The sequence below is a fragment of the Calonectris borealis genome, chromosome 28 (genome assembly GCF_964195595.1).
Source record: "Calonectris borealis chromosome 28, bCalBor7.hap1.2, whole genome shotgun sequence".
Classification (NCBI taxonomy): Eukaryota; Metazoa; Chordata; class Aves; order Procellariiformes; family Procellariidae; genus Calonectris; species Calonectris borealis.
Window position 1 is genome coordinate 1,004,300 of NC_134339.1, and position 20,714 is coordinate 1,025,013.

Here is a 20,714-nt window from a genome sequence, read left to right on the forward strand (position 1 = left end):
TACGCGCCAGGAGCGCGGCGAGCCCTGCTGATCGCGGCAGGATCCGGGAGCGCTCCCGTGGACGCTGCTGTTTTGATGGTGATCGTTTCAGGACTGCTGGTCCATGCAGGATCCTTAACAAGAACCTAGTATGTCATTTGTGCATTAAAGGCGAATTAATTACTCTGACTGGCTTGGGAAGGCAGGCTGCCTTGTGGCGCTCGGTGTGTTTTAGCACGTGGATGCTGTAACGGCGAGGAACACCCAGCTGCCAAAATAGAGGTGCTCGGTTGTACGTTACCAAACCCGGGGTTTCCAGGTAGGTGTTAACCGGCAGCGGGAGGCAGACACCTCTCTCCCGGGGTACGGCGGTAGGTGATTTGGCCATCTGTAACGGGTTGTGGTTTACACTTTTTCCTGAAAAACTTCATTGTTCTGTCTTCACACCACCTTCCCCAGAGCAGGTTTTCCTCCTTCTGGTTGGTTTTTTTTGGTGTGGGTCTCTTTCTGGGCGCTGTCCCAGGAGAAGGGCTATGGGCACCACCCGGCGCGGTGCCCCTGAACGTGCCAAGTGAACCCGGAAAAGCCATCGCGGGGAAAGCCCCCGCGAGAGGGGTCGCGCTGCAGGACAGACCCGTTCTTCCAAGCGGGGTCTCGGGCGCCGTGGGAGGACTGCCTCTGCCGGTGGGCTGCCCGCGGGGCTGTGTGCCCGGCTGGCCCGTCCGTGCCCCGCGTCCTGGCGGGTCCGTCCCCGCGTGTCCGGTCCAGGGGCCCGTGTCCCCGGTGCGGGGCCGCGGCTGCCGCGCGGGGCCGGGGCTGCAGGGGGCGCGAGCGGGCGGGGCGGGGGGCGCGGGGCCGAGCCGCCAGTCCGGCCGGGGCGGGCGCGGGGGAGGATGCCCAAAGCGGCGCTGCCGGGACACCGGGGGGGGCCGCGGCGCCCGGCGCTGGGGTAAGGCCGGGCCGGGGGGGGTCGGGGGGAGGGGGGCCGGGGGAGAGCGGCGGGGTCGCTTCCCGCCGAGCGGGGCGGCGGGGAGGGACTATATGCCCGCGGCGTGCGCGGGCGGAGGGATCCTGCCGCGGCGGAAGGCGGGGCGGTGGAAGGGGCGGGAGCGGAACCGCGGGGGCGGGCGGAGCGGAGCGGAGCGGCCGCCTTCGGCGTGGAGGAGGCGGGAGGGCCGCGGCGCGGCGGAGCGCGGAGCGGCGCCAGGGCCCGGCGGGCGCCCGCGGCGGCGGAGGCCGCGCTCGGGGAGGGCGGCGGGCGGGAGCGGGACGAGCCGCGGCCGCAGCGCCGCCTCCCGGGGGGGCAGGAGCCGGCGCCGCCGCGGCGGGGGGCGGCGTGAGCGGCCGGAGCGCGGAACAGCCGCCGGCGGGAGGAGAGCGCGGCGGCCGGGAAGAGCCGGCGGAGGCGGCGGGAGGCGGCGGCGGCCGGAGCCGGGAGGGAGCGGCCGCGGGCCGGGCCGGGCCGCGATGGAGCGGAAGAGGTGGGAGCGCTCAGCCGGGCCGCGGCGCCTCTGCCTCGGGCCCGGGGGGGCTCGGGCCGCCCTTCCCTACGGCGGGGTGCGGTGGGAGGCCGGGCCGGGGCGGGAGGGCGCCGGCCCTGTCTGTCGCTACAGGTGGAGGTGGCGCGGGGGCTGGCGGTGTGGGTGCACCCGCACTGACGGGCGCTGTAGGGGCCTCGGGGGGCTCCCTGCCACCAGCCCGTGCTGTCAGCGACCCGCCGTGGGGTGGTGGGCACCGTGGAAGGGGGCAGCGGCCTTTCGGGAGCCCTGCTCCTCCGTTCGGAGTGGCTCATGCTTAGCAAATACAGTTGGTTTTTTTTTAAAGTCAAATAAGTAAGGTGTTTGCGAAGTAGCCAGTGTCGGTGAGAGTGGTTGCCCACCTTCAGCTCTGTCTGCTGCTTTTTCTGTATATTGAGGAATTCGGGGTAGGGTGAAGAAAGCAGCATTTCCCTGCCTGCGGTGGTGGCTGTTGCTATAGATGAGAGTCCAGGGATGCGTTATCCTGTGAGTATTGCTGTTGGGGGAAGCATATGGCCAGGGAGCTGCTTGCTCGGCCTGAAGGATTTCTATTAATATCAATGTATGTCTCATATGGCTGTAGGTGGGCTGTATGGATCCTTCCTGCACCCATAAGAGGCAGCCTCAGTGCACCCGCGAGCTGTTGTGTGAAACTTAGGTCCATCGGGAGCTGGAAGAGCATAGCAGAAGTTATCCAGGTGTCCTTATCCGGCCTTTGTAGTCGGCAAAATGTATGCGATCAACTTCTGCACACATTAGGTTTCATTTTTTAAATCACATTAGGGTTGTGAGAAAAGCGTGCCGTGCTGGGTGGGGAGCGAAGCAGCAAATATCATCCTTGAGAGTGCAAAGCTGGAAGTGCCGGCTCCACCGCTGCAGCGTGAGTCTGTGGGGAGAAGAAAAGACCACCGGCAGCGGGTAGCGGAGGTGCAGCTGAAAGCTTAAAAGATCCCTGTTTTTCCAAGAACTTATTTTATTTGTAAAGTTGCGGTGTCAGAGCTGAAGTTAAAAAAGAGGGAGAGAGAGGATAAGTAGCATATTTTTATTCCAAAGTTATAATGGATTTTCCCTTTATATCAATTTGGATAGAGATCAAAGGTATAATAAGGCCCTGCTGCACTAATTTTTGGTTACTGTTGCATTTTGCATTACCTCAGAGTGGAAAATACGTATGTGGCAATTTATTAATACCTCTGTTATTTCTACCTGTTGTTTACCTGGATGATTTTTTCGTCCGGCTACGCTGAATGTACAGATGCAGTAAGTGTTTATGGAAAATTGCAGGCATGGTTTGGAAACGAGCGCTCTGGTGTGCAATCACCAGCCTTGAGAATTAGCGCTGAGCCGAGGTGATGGGCGGCGGGGTGGCAGTTACTGCTTTTCTGAACCGTTGTTTAGGGCTGCGGCGCTTTCCATTTGGAGGTTTCCTTTTGTAGCCCTAAGCGCTAGCACATGCTTTCTGCATGAAGGTTTCTGTCGAATGCGAGTCCTGCTTTGGGCGACAAGACAAAAGGGTTGCGCCAAGTATGTTCAGCCCGTGAGATGTGAGTCTGTGCGAGCTGGTCGCTGGCTGAAAATTAAACCCTCCTCGAGGTGCAAGTCCCTGGGCAGATTTTTAGAAACAGTCCTATAACCTCGCGCTTACCAGCTGTTGATTGTACAGAAGTTTTTTAACTGGAGTGCATTCTCTCCTCTGCCTGCGGGTGAAACCCAGGAGGGCGTCTGGCTGATGTGGTGGGGCTTGTGGGCCAACTTCAGAGCGAGCAGGAAAGGTGCAGGGATGCAGGATTTCAGGAAGGGAAGCGTATCAGGGATTTTGTGAAAGTGGCGGGTTGTCTTTGGGAGAGTTTTGGCTACAAGGGCTCTCTTCAGACTCAGTGTTCTCACCTAGGGGAAGGAGAATTTAGGGCTGCTTTGTGTGGCTTTTTTCCATAGCATTTTTCTGCTGAAGGTTTGATGACCAAGTGTCTGAGAAGTTTGGGGTCACTGCTCGTCTCTGCTTCAAGGAGTTGTTTTATGTAAAAAGTTGAAGAAAACATTTTTAACACCCCCCCCAAGTATATTTTAGTCTGTATACTCCCCCCCCCCCCCCAAAAAAAAAAAAAACAACCCAACCTGCTTTTACTGAGACAGTACTTTTGCTCTTTCTCGGTTGTTCCGTTTTACCCGCAGCTTCCCCAGGGAAGCTCTCACGATGCTTGAGATGAGCCATATAAAAATGGCTGATTATATTTGGGCTCATTCCTGTGTTATGGGGCTGCCGCTCAGGTTCTTGTTTAGGGGTGGGGTGCTTCTGGAAATTTGAGAGGTTTTGTGTGCGTTGTGCATATCAAAGTTTTGGGGTTTTTTTTTTTGTTCGTTGGTTTTGGATTTTGTTTTTTTTTTTTGTGATCGGAGCCCAAGTTACTGGACAAAGACAACCCCGTTGCCCTGCAGGGCAGGGAGCATCCCTTACGCGCTGCTGCTGGCAGTGGCGTGGGGCCTCCACGCGCACGTAAATACTGCTTGGGACGGCTCGGTCCCCCGAGGCTGCTCCGTGCAGAGCTGAGGGCACCCGTTTATGGAGGGATGGGGAGATGCTGCTGCGCGGATGTGTGAAGACGTGGGGTGGGTTCTGGCAGCTGGAGGAGTCTTGCTTGTTCACACCGGTGCTTTTTATGTATATGAAAAGCTGCGAGTACGTCTGTGCTAGCCTGTCCCGGGATAACCGAGTTGGTTGTGCGGGACCACCGAGGCAGGACTTGGTGCAGATGCTGCAGCCAGGGATAACGTGAAGATGCTGCGAGAGAGGGGGGCTAACGGTGGCAGTGTGTGAGGTGTCCCAGGGTTCGCGCCTCTCCCTAGGAAGCAGTGTCGGGGGGCGTACAGCACCCGAAGGGCCCCCGGCGCTGGCCTTTGCCTGGAGCAGAGCTGGGGAGAGACGTGCAGCAGAGGGAGGCTGGGGTGGGCTGTGACTCCCCAGCTCCGCGCAGGAGGGAGCACGATCGAAATGGAAAAAGAAAAACATTTTGCATTATACCCGTCACCCCCCACCGAGGAAATGAGGCTTTGGGCATATGCTATTGATCACCCTTTTTACCTAGGTTATTCCTGTCTCCATTTCTCTAAAAGGCAGGCAACGCCTGGGTTTGTTCGGGGTTTTTTTGTCTTTTGTCCCTTGCTTTCCAAGTTGTGCAGATCCTGCGTAGGCTAAATGGGGAGAGCGGAGGGGAGGAGACTTGTGTAATGAGGGAGGAGGGGAGAGGGCCTGGGCTTGCAGTCGGTCTCTCCTTAAGAATATACGGCAGGAAACAAAGGGTGAGCTGCACATGGAGAGCAGCGGGCACCTGGCAGCGCCTGGCCCGTCAGTAGGCTGCCGTGCAGTCAGCTTAATCCGCGCCCAAAAAGTCTGTGCATAACAAGCGGGGGTGGCTGGGGGTTGGTCATACCACCCCTCGGTCCTCTCGGGGTTCGTTTTGTTAGCGCGAGGCAGGCTGCGCGAGCAGATAATGCTTTGGAGCTTTTGATGGACGAGCATGTAAAATCGTTTGCAACTTTGCAGTTGCCTTGCTTTTCGTAACACGAAGTGTGAAAGACCTTAGTTCAGGAAGCAAGTCCAGCGTGCTCGCAGTATCGGTGTCTGCAGTACTATTTAGAAGAGGTTGGGTTTTGCAGCTTTGTACCAAGATGTCTCTCTTCTGGGTCTCTTCAAAGTCTTTGTATATCAAAACAGGAGTGCAGAGCAAAGCTTTTCTCTGCAGTGGAAGGAGATAAATTTCATACTTTGTGACATTTAAAGGGCACACAAGCATTTTAACGACATTCAGAATTCATAAATGCTGGTTTACCGTTTCTGTGCCTTGTGAGGTGCAGCAAGCAATCCCGCTGCTCACGTTTTGTGGTTTTTTGGCTGCCTCTTTTTTTTTTTTTCTTTCCCCTTTGACCCTCTCAGGTGTCTGTAGGTGCCCTCAATGGCTGTGTCCCACCAAGCGTGCTCCTGCCAGAGGGATCCAGCAGCTCCGGAGCACACCAGCCACTTCCTTTCTGTTTGTGTTTACTGTCAGCTTTGAGTTGTAGCTTTGTTCCCTGGTCTGCTGTTGCTCCAGAGGGGCTTGGTATGGTATTGCCTTTTTCAAGACATAATCAGAATAAAAGTTTTTCTTCTGAACCTTTCAGTGCTTTTCCTTTGGGCCAAGCTTCCCCAGGAAGAGACAGGACTCTGAGTCATTTCAGGTGGGTTTTTTTAGACACATGTGGACTTTGAGCAGTTTTTCAGATCCATTGCAAAATTATTAGAACAAATACTAAACGAAAAAGCTGAAGGGCTATGTTCATTTAAAATACTGTCTCTGAGTGTATCTGGCTCTGTTGTTCTGGAAGCTATGCTGTGCTTCTAAGGGCACAATTCACTGTAATGTATTATTTTTAAAATTACTGAGACACTAACCCGTAAATTGGAGCTGTGGATCTTGGAAGAGGAAGCAGTGTCATATTCTTCATATAGTAGGAGTTTCTCTTCTTTGCTTCACTGATGGCAATGATGGCTCTGGCCTAAAAGCTGCTGGAGTTGATTATTCCTCTTCCCGGATTGAGGCGTATAACTCCCTTCATATTTTTAAAAAGTGGTTTCAAATTTGAGTCTGGACCCAGGCTCTGTTCCTATCTGCTTATTCCTACTCTCTCTGTCATCTTCTGACCTGAGTGTTTGTGCAGCTCCGTGGTAAACTGGTCCAGCTGAGGAATAACCAGTGATAAAGTGTTTCCTCCTCTTCTGCCTACCCTCTGAAGATGGATTATTTTCCCCATCTGGTTAACTGTGCATTTGCATGAATGCTTTCACGCTTGAGCAGTGGTGGTGGCGGGAAGTAGATCGGGGCAGGATAAGCAGCTTGGGAGCAATCGGGGCCAGGAGCTTCCTAAGCAGATGCTGTTTGGGGATGACCACAACCTTTCGGTCGTAATTCCTTTGAGAGTCTTTTTCAGATTTCATTTTTGGTATAATTCATATTAACCTTGTCTCTCAGTTTTTGGAGAGCTTTTAATACTTTGGTTCTTTCTGGTTTTTTAATCTTTTTTTTTGCATACACAGTCTGACTCAGACTAATTGGTTTGCCACTGTCCCATACTAGAAATTCTATGCTTACGCTATTTTTTCAGACCATTCCCCTAATAAAGGCTTCAGGGAAGCAGATAACATGTTGAAAACAGGCTTTTTCCTTTGAGCTTTTTTTCCCTTGAGAAGACCCTAGAGAGGTTGTGAGTATCTTACAGTGTGAGCAACAGCACTGTTGTAGAGCGGGGTCTGTGCTGCTGAAATAGTTATAATACTTCTTCCCTTTCACCCTGTGACAACTTTATTATTTCAAGTTATTCTTGGCCTTCAAGTAGAAACCTTGCAACAAGTACCCTGCATTTCTGCCTTCAGGAATAGCAGAAGGTAACCTTAATCGCAGACCTCCAACTGTCCTCAGAAAGCATTTGAACTTATTGGTGTTGATTTGTCTCCGGCAGGTAGAAGTTGCATTGATATCACTTCTCTCCTCAGTAGAAAAAATAGAGACTCCAGTATGTAGGTACTGCTGCGAGTCATCTCAAGTTCAACGCTCGGATATTGTGAAGTTGCTTTGAATTGAGTTGTTGAACTCACGGGTGCCACCACTGTGTACAATGGGCAACCTATAGCGAGGTCTCACTGGGATGTGACCTTACGTCTTCTAAATGAGTTCCTTGGTACATCGAGAGCGGAGGGTATTTGTAGGCTAGGGAGGAGATCCCCCTGCTTCTATGCAATATGGCTGAAAAAAAAGTTCTAACACTACTAACCGGTTTTTAAAAGAAGAAAATGGATAAATAGGGGTGGAATGGTAACTGGCGTTTTTGGTCTTAAAATGCCCTTCACCCAACTAACCTGTGTTTAGTATGACAGATGTATGTGGAGTGAGCTTCTACCAGATGGGTACTAAGATTGAATATGCAAGTTGCAAGATGAAAAAAACCAGAAATGAGAGAGATTAAGGGAATAAAGAGGCGTTGTTATGATGCTAAGTGAGAACATGAAGAATACTTTGTGCTTATTGTCTGTATAGTTCTACACTGCAGTCATAACACATTGACTTATTTTTGCTTTATGCATAAAAAATAAAAGAGCTTACCCAGCAGTGCTTTTTGTAGTAGTGCGAAAGGTTATGTTATATTACAAAAAAAAAAAAACCAACAACAAGGAGGAGTTGGAGTAATTTGTGCCTGCTTGCCAGGTTGTAGTCTTTCATGTGAAACCAGGTGTTTAAAAAGAATCTCTCTTCTGTTTTGCCATTAATGGAAAGTTTTCCAAGGTTTTGGCCTTTATCTTTGCATCACTTGAGCTTTGTCATTCTTTGCTTTGCAGCTTGTCAGCAGTTAACTTCTGTTCTTTCTCCTTGCTACGTGTAATCCTGAAGTTAAGTGTTCAGAATGCTACCAAAGACTTGTAATCAAACCTGAATGTGCTATTCAAGGGGGGGGAAAAGGAGTCCGAGGAGACATTTGTGGTGCTAGTCAAACGTAACCCTCCTGGGAGAAGAAATTATGCTTGAAAATGGGCATTTATTATTTGAGACAACTGAGTGATAAGTACGTCTGTGCTGATATCTCCCATGTCGGTTATTGTGTGAATTATGCTATGTTCATTTATACCTGGTCTGAATCTTCCTCTTTACGTATAAAAACATTTTAGCATGGTCTGCACTTAATTTGTCTCTTCCACAGTGATCATGAGAAGGAGTTGATAAGAAAGCAATAATATCCAATTCGAGTTTAATGTGAGCTTCATTCTTGGAAGTTCAGCACACGTTTTTCATGAAGAAAATAAAAATTGCCTCTCCTGAGCTGCAGCGAGCGCTGGTATTGAAGTCCAGAGCGTTTTAATTTCCCTCCTTGTTTCTTTTCTGTGTTTTTTCAGCCCAAGTGGTAAAAAGTTCCGAAGCAAGCCCCAGCTGGCACGCTACCTGGGGAGCTCGATGGACCTGAGCACTTTCGACTTCCGCACAGGAAAAATGTTGATGAATAAAATGAACAAGAACAGACAGAGGATGCGCTATGACTGTTCCAACCAAGCCAAAGTAAGACTAAGTTGCAGTGGCAGCTTTCCCCTTTCCGTCTGCTGTTGTACTGGCCAGAGTGCCCCTCAGAACAATATCTGCGATAGCGTGAAAATTAAGCATTTTGTAATTAATGTGTGAAACTGGAGTTGTGTGAGACAACATCATCTCTGTTATGGGGTGTTGGACAAATACTGCAATTAACTGCTTCTTCCAGGGTACTGATACCATGGAAGAATATTATGGTCCTGCTAAATCTTCTGTACAGGAGGGCTGCAGGGAGGGCTGGCACCTTTCTCTCTTCCCCTCCCTGGAGTGTGAGGTCGCCTTCTCCAGCACGATCTCCTCCAGAGCCCCAAGTCTCCAGCTGACTCCTGTGGCTGTGCAGCAGCTCCGCTCCGCTCTGGCATTTGGCTCTGGGGAGGAGGGAAGAGTGGCGTGGGGCAGCAGGGATGAGGAGTAACGCAGCCTCCCGCGAGCGACTCCCTGGAGCTGTGCGTAGGCCATGCTGGTATCTCGGCTTTGGCATTGGTCTGAGGAGGGGATGCATTTGGGGCAAAAAGCTGAAGAGACAAGAGGATGGCAAGGCCTATTTGTAGAACAAAATAAAAGAGTCTGTGTTTGGCACCTGCTAATTTTGATTGTTAAGGTTTAGTCAAGATTACAGCGACGCTGGTATACTGCCTGTCTGGATAGATTGGCTCAAGTCATTCCTAAGTGTCTGCATCGGATGCTAGAAGCTTTTTCAGAACCCAAAAGCTTATGTCTATGCACCTAAACATTAAATGTGGAAAATAGCATAATGCTTATTTTCTAAATATGTCAACCAGTCAAGAATCATCATCATCGCAGTGATTGGAACATTTACTTACAGCGCTAGGTGCTGTAGTGATGTTTCAAAAGAAACATGCCTTGCTGCAGAGTCCAGCAGCTAACACGCGTCTCATAGGCTAAACATTCTGCCCAAACCTTTCAATAAATGTATGAGTAGTTATCGCTGGCTTATAAATGGATTAGCACACAGATGTTTCAGAATTATATTTGTCCTGAATACATCTTTTCTACATTTCATGAATAAATATGTTAAGCAGATGCGGTGTCTGCATCCTCAAGAACAAAGTATGTCCTACAACCATTTCAAGGCTTGCATGTTAGATCTCGGGAACGGGGAACGGTATTCCTATGTTTCCACTAACATGAGATGCAGTCACGTAGTAAAAACTTAATTGTTATAAGCTCCGTTTAAAAAATGAGTTTTGTTAAGAACTGAAGGTAAAAAAGCGATCAAGGTTGCAGCGGTATTGATTTGTTTATTAGCGTCCACAACTGCATTTGAACAGAATGGTTTCTGGATTCATAAAACAGTCTCTAAATACCACTTCATAATTTTTCTAATTATTACAAATATTGTGTCAAAATCTTCTATTTTAGTGATCTAGAGATGGCTTGTAAAAGTGCAAACTCAGTGCTCTGACTCCTAAATTCTGTCAAAATAGGGATAAAACAAATGTGTATAACGTAGAATGAGAGGAGGCTAGTACGTTAAGTAGAATGAGAGAGAGTGGAAAACTTAGTTTAATTTTGATAGGTCTAAGGCAAGATTTGAATGTAGTTATGCATTTTTAGCAGTCTAACTCATATAGCTTGAGATCAGGCAAGTTTTCAAGTCCATGAACTCTTCTTTTTCCTGCTGTACATCTTTATGGCTGTAGTAGCATTTTAGCAAATTGAAAATATTTTGTGGGCTTTTCCCCTCCTTTTGTTTTAAATTTTTAGGGCAAGCCTGATTTGAACACAGCGCTGCCTGTCAGACAGACAGCCTCCATATTCAAACAACCTGTCACAAAGATCACAAACCATCCCAGCAATAAGGTGAAGAGTGATCCTCAGAAAGCTGTGGACCAGCCCCGGCAGGTAAGGCTTGCAGCTTAGTAGCTTCCTCTCCAGAACTAAGAAACTCCTGGTTTTGCTGGGAGGGTCCCAAAATAAACCACTTTAATTTTGTGATGCTGACAAAGAGTCCATGGCAACTGGAAGTCTCTGATATTTCAGAAACAATAACTTACAGTGCTCCCAGCTTTTAAAATGGGAACAAAACCCATTTCCAATATATAGTTAATGTGCTGTCCGCGCTGTGTTTTATAACTAGACTCCAACCTTTGTTTAGATTACAATTATGCTGTAGTTAAGCCTCTATTTCCTTAATGCTGAAATTAAGTATTATCTACAAATTTAGACAGACGTCGTAACCACTTTAGGGGACACTTGCATTGTAATTAGAATCACTGTGAAATGTTCCAGTTGTGTATGAGCTCTGTCCTTCAAGAAATCCCTGTTCCTGTACAGACCACATACAATGCGGTGTTTGTGATGTAGTGCGAGGGGTTGTACCCCCTGCACGGGCCTTTTTTTCAGATGCGTATATCATTAGTAGTTAACTCTACCTGTATGAATAAGGCCATAAATTCACTTGGAATGTCATTATTAATACAAAATCAAAGTGTTTTTCTTACCATGTATTTGCAAACAAGAGAATACACCAAAATTAAAGGAAATCTTTCAGCTGAATTTCGTCTAGAGAAAGGATGCAAAAAGTGTGCTTAGGACACGTGTGGCTTTGAAGTTGGGCGCTGATAAAATCAGGTGTACCTGTTCAAAGCAGCCTTTGGAAGGCATCCTCATTTCATTAATATTACCTAGAGCTGACAGCCTGGTGCCCCCACAGAGCTCACACCAGGCATTGTGGATCCTTCCTGTAGTGAGTCCATCTTTGTACCTTTTGGAAACTAGATGTGCAGCTTCAGCAGTCTGTCCAGACGCTGTCATCGGTACCAGTCATCAGTACGTTTTAAACTCTTGTAGGGCTGGTGGAATTAAAATATATCATTCCAAGAGGGATAGTGATTTCAATAAAATTTAAAAATACCCGCCTCTCACATTGAAAACCTTTTTTGCAAACTTAAAAACTACCTTTCTGCAGTGCGAGGTAGGTTCTAGTTGAAATGGAATTGGGTGGTGTGTTTTGGTTTGGTTTGGTTTTTTGTGGGGTTTTTTGTTTGTTTGGTGTGGGGGTTTTTTTGTTTGTTTGATGTTTTTTTGTTTGTTTTTGGTTTTTTTTAAACAGGTTGGTGGGATTTTAGCATGGTTTCCTAAGGAAGTAGAGCATGTGTGTTTGTAGTATTGTTGCTATTCCTATAACCCCCTTGGCCAGTTAAGACAATAAAAGAGGGCACTAAAGATAGGACATTGATATGCAAAACACTGAGCTGGATGGAGATTTGTGTCCCTGTTGTGGAAGAGATTAATGTGTGAGTGCAATTAGACAGCAGAGATCAGCCCCAGTGCAGGACGGTGGTGTAATCTCACCTGCGCAGTTTCGCTGCTCACATTACCCCCTGTTGTAATGCAGCTTCCTAGGCTCTGCTGGTGCTTTCCTGATGTAATCCTTTTTCTTTCCCTGACAACATCTGAGTCTGTTTTCCGAGACGGTCCTTCAGAGGTTTTTAGGTATACATGTATATATGTGTATATATAAAAAATTATATAGACTGTATGTATAATATATATACATACTGGTTTATATATTTCATTTTCTATCATATAGCATAGAATAGGGCAAACTTGCTCTTTCTTGTGTCTTTCTCTGCATTATACATCTAAGAGTCTGTTAAATTACAACTTTAAAATATTTTACCAGACTGTAGTATATTTTAACCTCTGGTCAGCAGACTCCAGATGTTTCTTCAGAATTTGAAAGCAGTGCTAAGTCCATCATGTGCTGGCTTAAAATTCACCTCTTTGAAAGTCATAGGCTAGAGAATACCCAGCCTCTGTGTTTTGGCTGTGACTGTCCTTGTTCCCCTTGTTGGGAGCTGGTAATTGGAAAAGTAATGCGAGTTCAGTTGCACTCAGATCTTGACAGGCGTGAAAAAGGGGACGTGTGCGGACTGTTTGGGGTAAATTCTTAGTTTCTCAAAATCTAGATAAAATTGCTTTCTTGCAAGACAGATGGTATTCCAGCTATTCATTGGTCGTCCTTATACATACAGACTGAGAGTTGAAGGTGTAGGTATAGTATCTGGTATAGTATAGGTATAGTATAGTATCTGACTTTCCACCAAACCATGCATTCACATGTTCTTAAGCTTGAGGAGAACCTGTGACTCAAAATACGGTACAGGACTGGACATGGCTGTTCTCGTCAGAAACTGCTAGAGAGGAATAAAATAATGCTTTACCTTGGGAAGAGCTTGGATACAATTCTTGCATTCCTTAACTTCTGTGGTATATGTGAGACAGCAAGAGAGGAATAGGAGTGTAAAAAAGGCTGTCCCACACTATGTGCGCTTAGATGAAAGCCAGCAAGCCTTGCCTGGCTCTTCAGTTCAGAAGCAGGGAAAGTACCCGTCCCTGGAAGAAAAGAAAGTCTTTTTCAAGGCAGCAAATCGGGACAGGGTTGTGGGACTGGCTGGCAGTGAGGATTGTTCCCTGCTGTCGGACGTGGCAGACCCCTTCTGTAGTAAATCCAATATAAAATTGTCTGCAGCGGTGTTCTTCCCTCTTTTGATAGTGAGCAGGTGCTTTGTGTAGTTGTCAATTCCATTTCTGGTTTGTGCCAATAAACACTTTCTTTGATGTCAGCTCTTCTGGGAGAAGAAATTAAGTGGACTGAATGCTTTTGACATTGCAGAGGAGCTGGTGAAAACAATGGACCTTCCAAAAGGTTTACAAGGTAATCAGAGTCTGCCCATAACTCCAGGCGTGGCTTTTTGCTACCAGTCAGCGGTGATCTGAAGGTATTGTGTTTGACCTCCTTGTTCTCCAGTGCTGTGGACCTTTCCTGCTTCAGCAGGAACTGCTAGTGCTCTGGCTGGGAGCCTTGGTGCCCTTCATCCTGCGGGGATGCTGAAGCAGAGCTTCTTGCCTTTTTTTTTTTTGTTCATTTTCCAGAAGCAGAATGGAAACATTCCCAATTTGTGGTTGGTTTTGGGTTTTTTTGGGTTTTTTTGGGTGACAGAATGAGGAATTGATCTAGGTTTAAATAACCTTGAGGAAAGTTGTACAGGTGCTGTTAGAAGTGTTTAGGACTGAGACTTATGTTGTGTTAGCTTTCTAAATGACAGTACGTGCTTTGCCATTAAAATTTAAATAATGCTGTGGTCCTGATTTGCTGTTCTTTGTCTTGTGCAATGTTGATGATCGCTCTTCCTCCCACTTGCAGGGGTTGGACCTGGCTGCACTGACGAGACCCTTCTCTCCGCCATAGCTAGTGCTCTGCACACCAGCACTATGCCTATCACTGGGCAGCTGTCTGCGGCCGTGGAGAAGAATCCTGGGGTTTGGCTAAACACCTCACAGCCACTTTGCAAAGCGTTTATGGTGACAGATGAAGATATTAGGTATTAACTAGAAATATCACTTGCTCTCTTGGAACAAGGTTTCTTGTGGTAAAACAGTACCCCCCCTTTTTTTTTTTTTAATGGCAAGTTTAAATGTCTGATGGGGCACTATGGCTTGCTGAATTAATTGGAATGCTTCTGTATCAGTAGAGTAGAAAAAACTTGTTACATGAAGCTGCTCTCATACAGGCATGTTCTTAAAGCCCATTATCTTTTATTTTGACCGTGCTCAGTTACTCTGCGGTTTCAGGTTCATATCTGTTTTTCATGTCAGAGTATGTCTCCTTTTATTGAAAAAGGTGTCTGAATTTGAGTAACCTTGATTAAGGCACCTCTAAGCAAAGAAGGATTGGAGAAATCCTGAACAGTGCGAGTCGATTCTCTTCACCTTACTCTGCTTCAGCACAGGACCAAATAGAAGCACTAAATGCTGCGGAGGCAGCGAACAAGGATGCAATTTATTTAGGTATAGCTTGCTTTCAGTAATGAATTATATTGCTAATTCAAGACTGGTCAAATTCAGCTTTAAGCACTTGATAGAGAACTGAATATACCAAAGACACTAACCTGAAAGCACGCTGTTTTGCATTCATTAACAGTGTTCAAAAGTAGTAGTTGTTTTGACTGTTTGACTGATAAAGTCTTTTTTAAATTACAGGATGACACTTTTTTGTGCTTGATTTATACACGAACGACCAGGAAAAATGGTCTGTTTATAACTTTATGATTTCCTGTGGCTGAGATGGAATAGGAGTCCCATGAACCACAGATGGTTGATCACTTCTTTACTTTACTATGACTTTGACAGAAAAGGAGCTGTAAAATTTAAGGTTGTGACTCAAAAGGAGAATGAGCAAAAAGATTGAAATGGTCAGAAACTTAATTTTCTCCGGCCTCATTTTTGGAAATCTGAGCAGGGTAGGCTGACTTTTTCTTGTTTAAATTAATATGAGTACTAGGAATTAAAAAAAAAAAGAAGTGTTGAGTCAGCTGCTGGATTAGGAAAATTTCAGCCAGAATTAAAAATGGTACAGTTAATGCTAAGGACTTGTAATAGAAAATATTGTTAAAGTGTTTCTTTCAGCTTCCCTTACAGTATAACGCCAGGCAATTTTCTACAATGCAGATCTTGCAGAGGGCTCTTTCAAAGCCACGCTGGTCTGCCCAGCCTTGCGCGTGAGGGATTTAAGATTCCTCTCCCTTGAAAGAGGCAGCTTTGAGGACTGACGTCAGTGTTCGTTGATTTGGGGCAGGAAGCAAGAGGAACTGGTGCAGCAGGTGCGAAAGAGGCTGGAGGAAGCCCTGATGGCTGACATGCTTGCCCATGTAGAGGAAATAGCAAGAGATGGGGAAGCTCCTTCAGAGAAAGAAGGAGGCGAGGAAGAAGGAGAAGAGGAGGAGGAGGAGGAGGAGCAGGACCATGACCAGGAGATGGAGAATGTATAGTCCAGGTAACGTGGCAGCATCCTTTCTCACCTTAAAGTGTACTTCATGGAAGGCAGAAATGTTTTCAGAAGGAATCTTAGTATATTGACCAATCTTTGCCTTTTAGCATGCACTTTCAGAGGTGTAGTAGCCATGCTTTCAGGAAAAAAATCAAGTATTTTGATGTGTGTGACGTCTGGTGAGTGCTTGCGTTGTCATGGAGTGTCCTGGGCCTTATGTCTGTGTCAGATGGGCTAAATGTGTAACCAGAACGTGTATGTAAGCGCTTGAAGGATTCTGTCTTGGAAGTGGGTCAGTTCTTAAAAATTTGTCCTGTGATGTCAGTGGATTTTCCCCCCATTTATTTCCTATGATAGGCGAGAGGACACTGTGGGCAGAAGGGACAGCTGCCATCTTATGGACTCAGTTTCTCCCCCGCCTGCCTTTTTCTCTCTCTTTTGCATTTTTAGTACGCATTTTCTTGCCGGGTATATTAGAGGGCACATTTGTGGAATTTTTTTAATAATATTTGTAGAAAGTTAGAAAAAGGCAACCTGACCATCAAAAGAGGGCAATTGCTAAAAAACTTTGTATGTGGTGGGAATTGGGAATTTATAAACTGAAGGTAACAGAAGAACGTATATATTCAAAATCCGGAAACATCTGAAAAGTTTAAATTAGCGTCACAGTAGTAACTACAAGATTCACAGAAATGTGCCTTTACATTGTGCGTCCCTTAAAGGTATCACCGAGGGCTTGCTGCTCGTTCTCAAGTATATGTCTGACTGCCACTTGGGCAGCGGAACTTTTTAAAGGTGCAACTAGAATTTTTTTTATTGTCTTGTAAACCAAAATAGCTCTGGATAATGTATCGTTGCTGTGTAGCAATGCACAAAAAAGCAGATATATAAGGCCGCGTCAGGATCCACCAACAGGAGTTCCCGTAACTGTTGTGTGTCGCACTAGATGGGGGCAGCGCACCACGCTATGCAGCAGAGCTTTTCCTTGCTGCGTTCCTTTGATGTGGCCCCAGCCAGGGGCACTGCATGTGTCATCGGTGGAGCTCCTGCAGCGAGACGAAAACAGAACTCACTGATTTTAATTTTTGGTCGTTTCAGGTTTTAGCCTAAGAAAAGCAATTAGTGTTCTGTTGCTGAAATAGGATAGCCAATACCCTGGGTGCTTCATTATGTAGACTCCAGGCAAGAATCAAGAATGTGGAGGGGAAAAAAAAGAATTTTTAGGGTGAATAGCAGAAGAAAAGAAAAGCCGCTTTGGAGGGAGTGGCAGCTGTATTTCTGGTAGAAGGAAGAGTGATTTATGTTAAGCAATCCTTCAAGCTGGAAGGTCGATTATAACGTGAAATCTGTCTGGCCTTTGGGAGATACCATCTTATATCTGGGCTCTCTATATTTTCCCGTTTTACCACATCACTAACAGTAGCTTTATTTGGACAGTGAATATCTTGCATTCCTTTCTACTACAAAGGTCTGGCAATAGCAAAGAACCAGAACAAACTGTCTGCTGAGGGTGAAAAACAGGAGATAAAGAAGTGGATATGTTACGGCAACGCTGCTGTATTCTTTTAAGGGCTCTCTTGCTATAAAGAAATAAAAAGTTCGTATTGACTTACAAGGTCTTTTTTTCTCTTTCTTCTAGGGAGTTCCATCTAAGAATTCCCAGTATAAACCCTATCAGCAGGGTCAGCACAACAAAGCCAAGAGTGTCTGCCGAGTAAATTGCACCAACAATCCAACTGTACCTATGAGCATTTTGATGTACACTTCAGGAAACGTTGAGAAGCTGATGGTTCATTAATTGCTGGGTAGTTTTGAAGATGGAACTTGACTAAACTCTACTCCCCCTCCTTTTTCTAAAGGGGTAGGGTAATCGGGAATGCAAAAGTGGGAGGGAATAAAGGAATATAAAATGGTGGGAGGGAAAATACTAGGAACCAAATTTCCTGTCCTTTTTTTTGTTGTGGGTCAGTGATAGGTGATACATTTTTAAGCTTTTCTATCAAAGTACCTTTAACAATGACCCATAGAAACAATTTTCTCTCTAACACAAGTGAGAGAGATGCTGTTTCACTCCTTGGCTACTCTGCTGTAGGCTACTTGTTTGTACCAGACTGTAGAGAGGTCATTTTATGTTGTGGATGTCATTCCGTGTGTCAGTTCGGGTCACTGAATTTCCTTTTCCTCGCAAGACCACATTGGTCTTGGAAGTGTAGTCTCAGAGATGAACTGCCAGTGCCTCTTCCACCTGACGTTTTGATTAGTAGGGGAAGTTACACTTGAGGAATTGGTCTTACATCAATGGCAATCGGTTTTTTAGTTAGTTCCAGCGCCAGGCTGAATGCACTACCGTGCACGTTTTTGACACGGAGTTGTGTATGTATCCAAGCATAGCCGAATAGATTTTTCGAGGATAAATGTACCCACTCTGTGGTATATTTTGCTTTGGTGTAAGTCCGGTCAGAAGGACCTTCTCAGCTCGGAACGGAAGGATGACTCATTTCTGACTGACAATGAGGAAGACTTCCTCCTTTCTCTTCTGGTGCCAAGAACCCCGACCTCTTTCTGTGTGTGTGGAGGGAAGGGGATCCATTCCGATAGGTGTGTCTACACATCTGCTTTCGTGTGCAGTAATGTTCTGACCTCTTTTAAAACAAGAAAGGAAAAAGGTTGATTTTTCTATAATTGATATCTAAAAACGGATTTAAAGCTTTTTATTAAGTATTAAATCTTTCTTATTTGCATGTGCAGTGAAGTGACCAGCATTTTGTGTCCAAAAATGAAATGATGTGAAACCTGCCTTAATGTGTTTATAAGTATTTGGCTTCACCATGGGTACCTTGATTGATTCCTCAGTCTCTTCTAGTACATCTGTGAGCATATTGGGGTAACTTGTGGCTAAAAATGGGTTTATGTGGGGAGGGAGGGTAGGGAGAGGGGAGGAAGATGAGAGTTTATAGCTTGGAGAATAGGTTGCAAAAGTTATTTTAGTCTTAGGGTATCCATTGCGTAATTCATGCGTGGATGTCTCAGCTGAGAGTACAGTATAAAGTGGTGGATTAAATATTGTGCCACTAACCAATTGTACAAGTTGTTGGTATCCCAAAACTTGGGGAAGAAAGTAGCTCCCAGAGCCTTTATCGTGTAAGAGTGGTTAGCAGTGACAGCAAGGGACCAGGGGAATTGCCCGCAAAGTAATAGCCTGTGGGAGTAGTTCAGCGTAGCGATCTGAATAGGTTTAAGCTCCTTGAAAAATATCCCATGCCAAAGCGATTGATACTATATTAACTCTTTTCTTAAAGATTTGAAAATTCAAAAATCTTTGATATTGCTCATTTGGAGTACTGCAAGAAGACTGAATTGTACTTTGCTGCTGCTCTACCAGGTATTGCTTTGGGGAACCTTACCTGGTACTGCAGCCAGTGAAAATTATTTTCCTTTTTGAACAGTCTGTTATGGTTATTATTCTGTAAATCTGTCCTCTTGTAATTCATTGTGTTGAATTAAATGTTTCTTACAAAGTTGAGATTCTTCTAGTCTGTGTCAAGCCCCTACCTGGAGTTTTTGTGCTGCACCCCTTCCAGTTATTTCAGCGGAGACGCTCTTGCATTTTTGTTTTGGGCGCCATTCTGAGATGTGGATCTTGATATTTGGGACCCGGCAGAGGGGAATACAGAGTGAAACTTGTGGAAAGCCAGTTCCTTCTTGCCGCAGAGTCTTCCCGTGTCCTCACCAAGTAAGAGGCTGCCCGGGCAGCTTGCTGATATGGTCCTTTGAATCTCAACTCTAGCAGTTTGTAACCCATACTAGAGGTGTTCTTTTGGCCATGGCAATCTTGTTCTGACACTATTTCTTTTTTAAAACTTGTTTAATATCTAGTGATGTCTTTCCTTTTATTTGAATCTAAATATATTGTAAGCATATGTAGCACCAGAACTTAGATGATAGAGATGTTGATACTGATATTTTGATGCATTGAATATCAAGTTTTAAATTGCCGCCAACTTGTGTGCCAACTCTTTTGTTTTCACCACTCTACTTTTCCTGTCCAGCTCTCTTTCCTTCCTTCAGTCCTTTAAAAAGTTTATTAATGTTTTCATTCGTATGGAGGAATTGATTGTTCAAAGTACCAAAAAGGGGCCCCAGACTCCTATCACATCCAAAGAAACTTAAATAACTTTACCTGCTTATCAAGACAGGTAAGTAAATAAAATACTGCTTTTAAATGACCCTGATGTCTTTCTCCTGTTGCTGCAATAATAACTGGATTAGTTTGTCTTGCCACAGCCTGCTGCCATGGACGTGACTGATGGGCATATAGTGGTCTGCCATCACTGAATGGAGAAAGCAGCTGTTACTTGAGGTATATCTTGTTAAGCAGATGATTAGTAAAGGACATACTTAAGAAAAGTAGTCGAGTGCAATTGGGGCAAAACTTACTTTTTATTAATACACAGCAGTTAGCAGTTGTTACATGAGAACATATTAACAGTGGCGTTGTCCGTTGTTCCGTCGGAGAACAAGTTCATGGGCTTGGAGAAGTGCGAGCGAGGGGATGCTTTTGAAACTGGTAATTCTTTCTGTTAGTGGTAGTGACACCTTCCTGTTGCCCTCAAATACTATAAATGTATGTAATTCGGAGCTGCAATGTGAAATAGCCTTAGGTTTGCCCTGCACACTGTTTGCACTGGTAAACTATTCTGATTATTTTCTACTAAAACAATAGTACCAAGCTCTGTGGACGGATAGTTATATTGATATAGTTTAATCCTCTTCAGAGATAATATATAAGCATATTTTAATGGTCCTTAGGCAGCTTCACTAAGGGTAGGATCTTGTCCAGTACAGCTAAGGTTTTGCATCTTTTTCTGTAGACAGTGTAATTTTGGATACATACCACCTGAGTCACAAAATCTACACTTCTTGCGCTGTGTCATGCTCAGGCAGGTTTTTCTTGTTTTATCTGGAAACAGCAGCCTGCCTAATTCCAGAAGGCACTGGTTGAAGGGGCTGGGGGGGATGGACTGGTTTGGTTCATGTTGGTAGATAGGATGGAAACCCTCAAAATGCCATTTTACTCTGCAAAGGTAACTTTGTAAAAAGTGACTTCTTGTTATTTAAAACTTCTGATTTTATCTTGTGCAAAGTGTGTTGGAGCTGTTGCAGTAAGATGCCTCAATTTTTTTTCTCCGCTTTGTTTTGCAAAACTAACAAAGTTAAAGGGAATGTGATTATCTCCCTGTTTGTATTACCAGTGTTATTTTTACCGAATACTCGTTGGATGAAATTTTGTGCAATCAATAAAAATAATGAATTTGCATG

General features: G+C 45.5%; 1 protein-coding gene across 3 annotated transcripts; it reads left to right on the forward strand.

Moving 5' to 3' along the window:
- Positions 1 to 872: 872 nt before the first annotated feature.
- Positions 873 to 18,913, forward strand: MBD3 (methyl-CpG binding domain protein 3). 3 transcript variants are annotated; one of them, XM_075175504.1, is made up of 8 exons: positions 873 to 928; positions 5,652 to 5,708; positions 8,413 to 8,572; positions 10,328 to 10,465; positions 13,193 to 13,283; positions 13,773 to 13,950; positions 15,204 to 15,401; positions 17,035 to 18,913. In XM_075175504.1, the coding sequence occupies exons 1-7, from the start codon at positions 873 to 875 to the stop codon at positions 15,394 to 15,396; spliced, it is 873 nt and encodes a 290-aa protein (XP_075031605.1). In that variant the 3' UTR covers positions 15,397 to 15,401; positions 17,035 to 18,913. The 3 variants fall into 3 exon arrangements, with proteins under 3 accessions (XP_075031605.1, XP_075031606.1, XP_075031607.1); XM_075175505.1 differs by lacking the exon at positions 873 to 928 and adding an exon at positions 1,287 to 1,460; XM_075175506.1 differs by lacking the exons at positions 873 to 928; positions 5,652 to 5,708 and adding an exon at positions 1,289 to 1,460.
- The last annotated feature ends 1,801 nt before the right edge of the window (positions 18,914 to 20,714 follow it).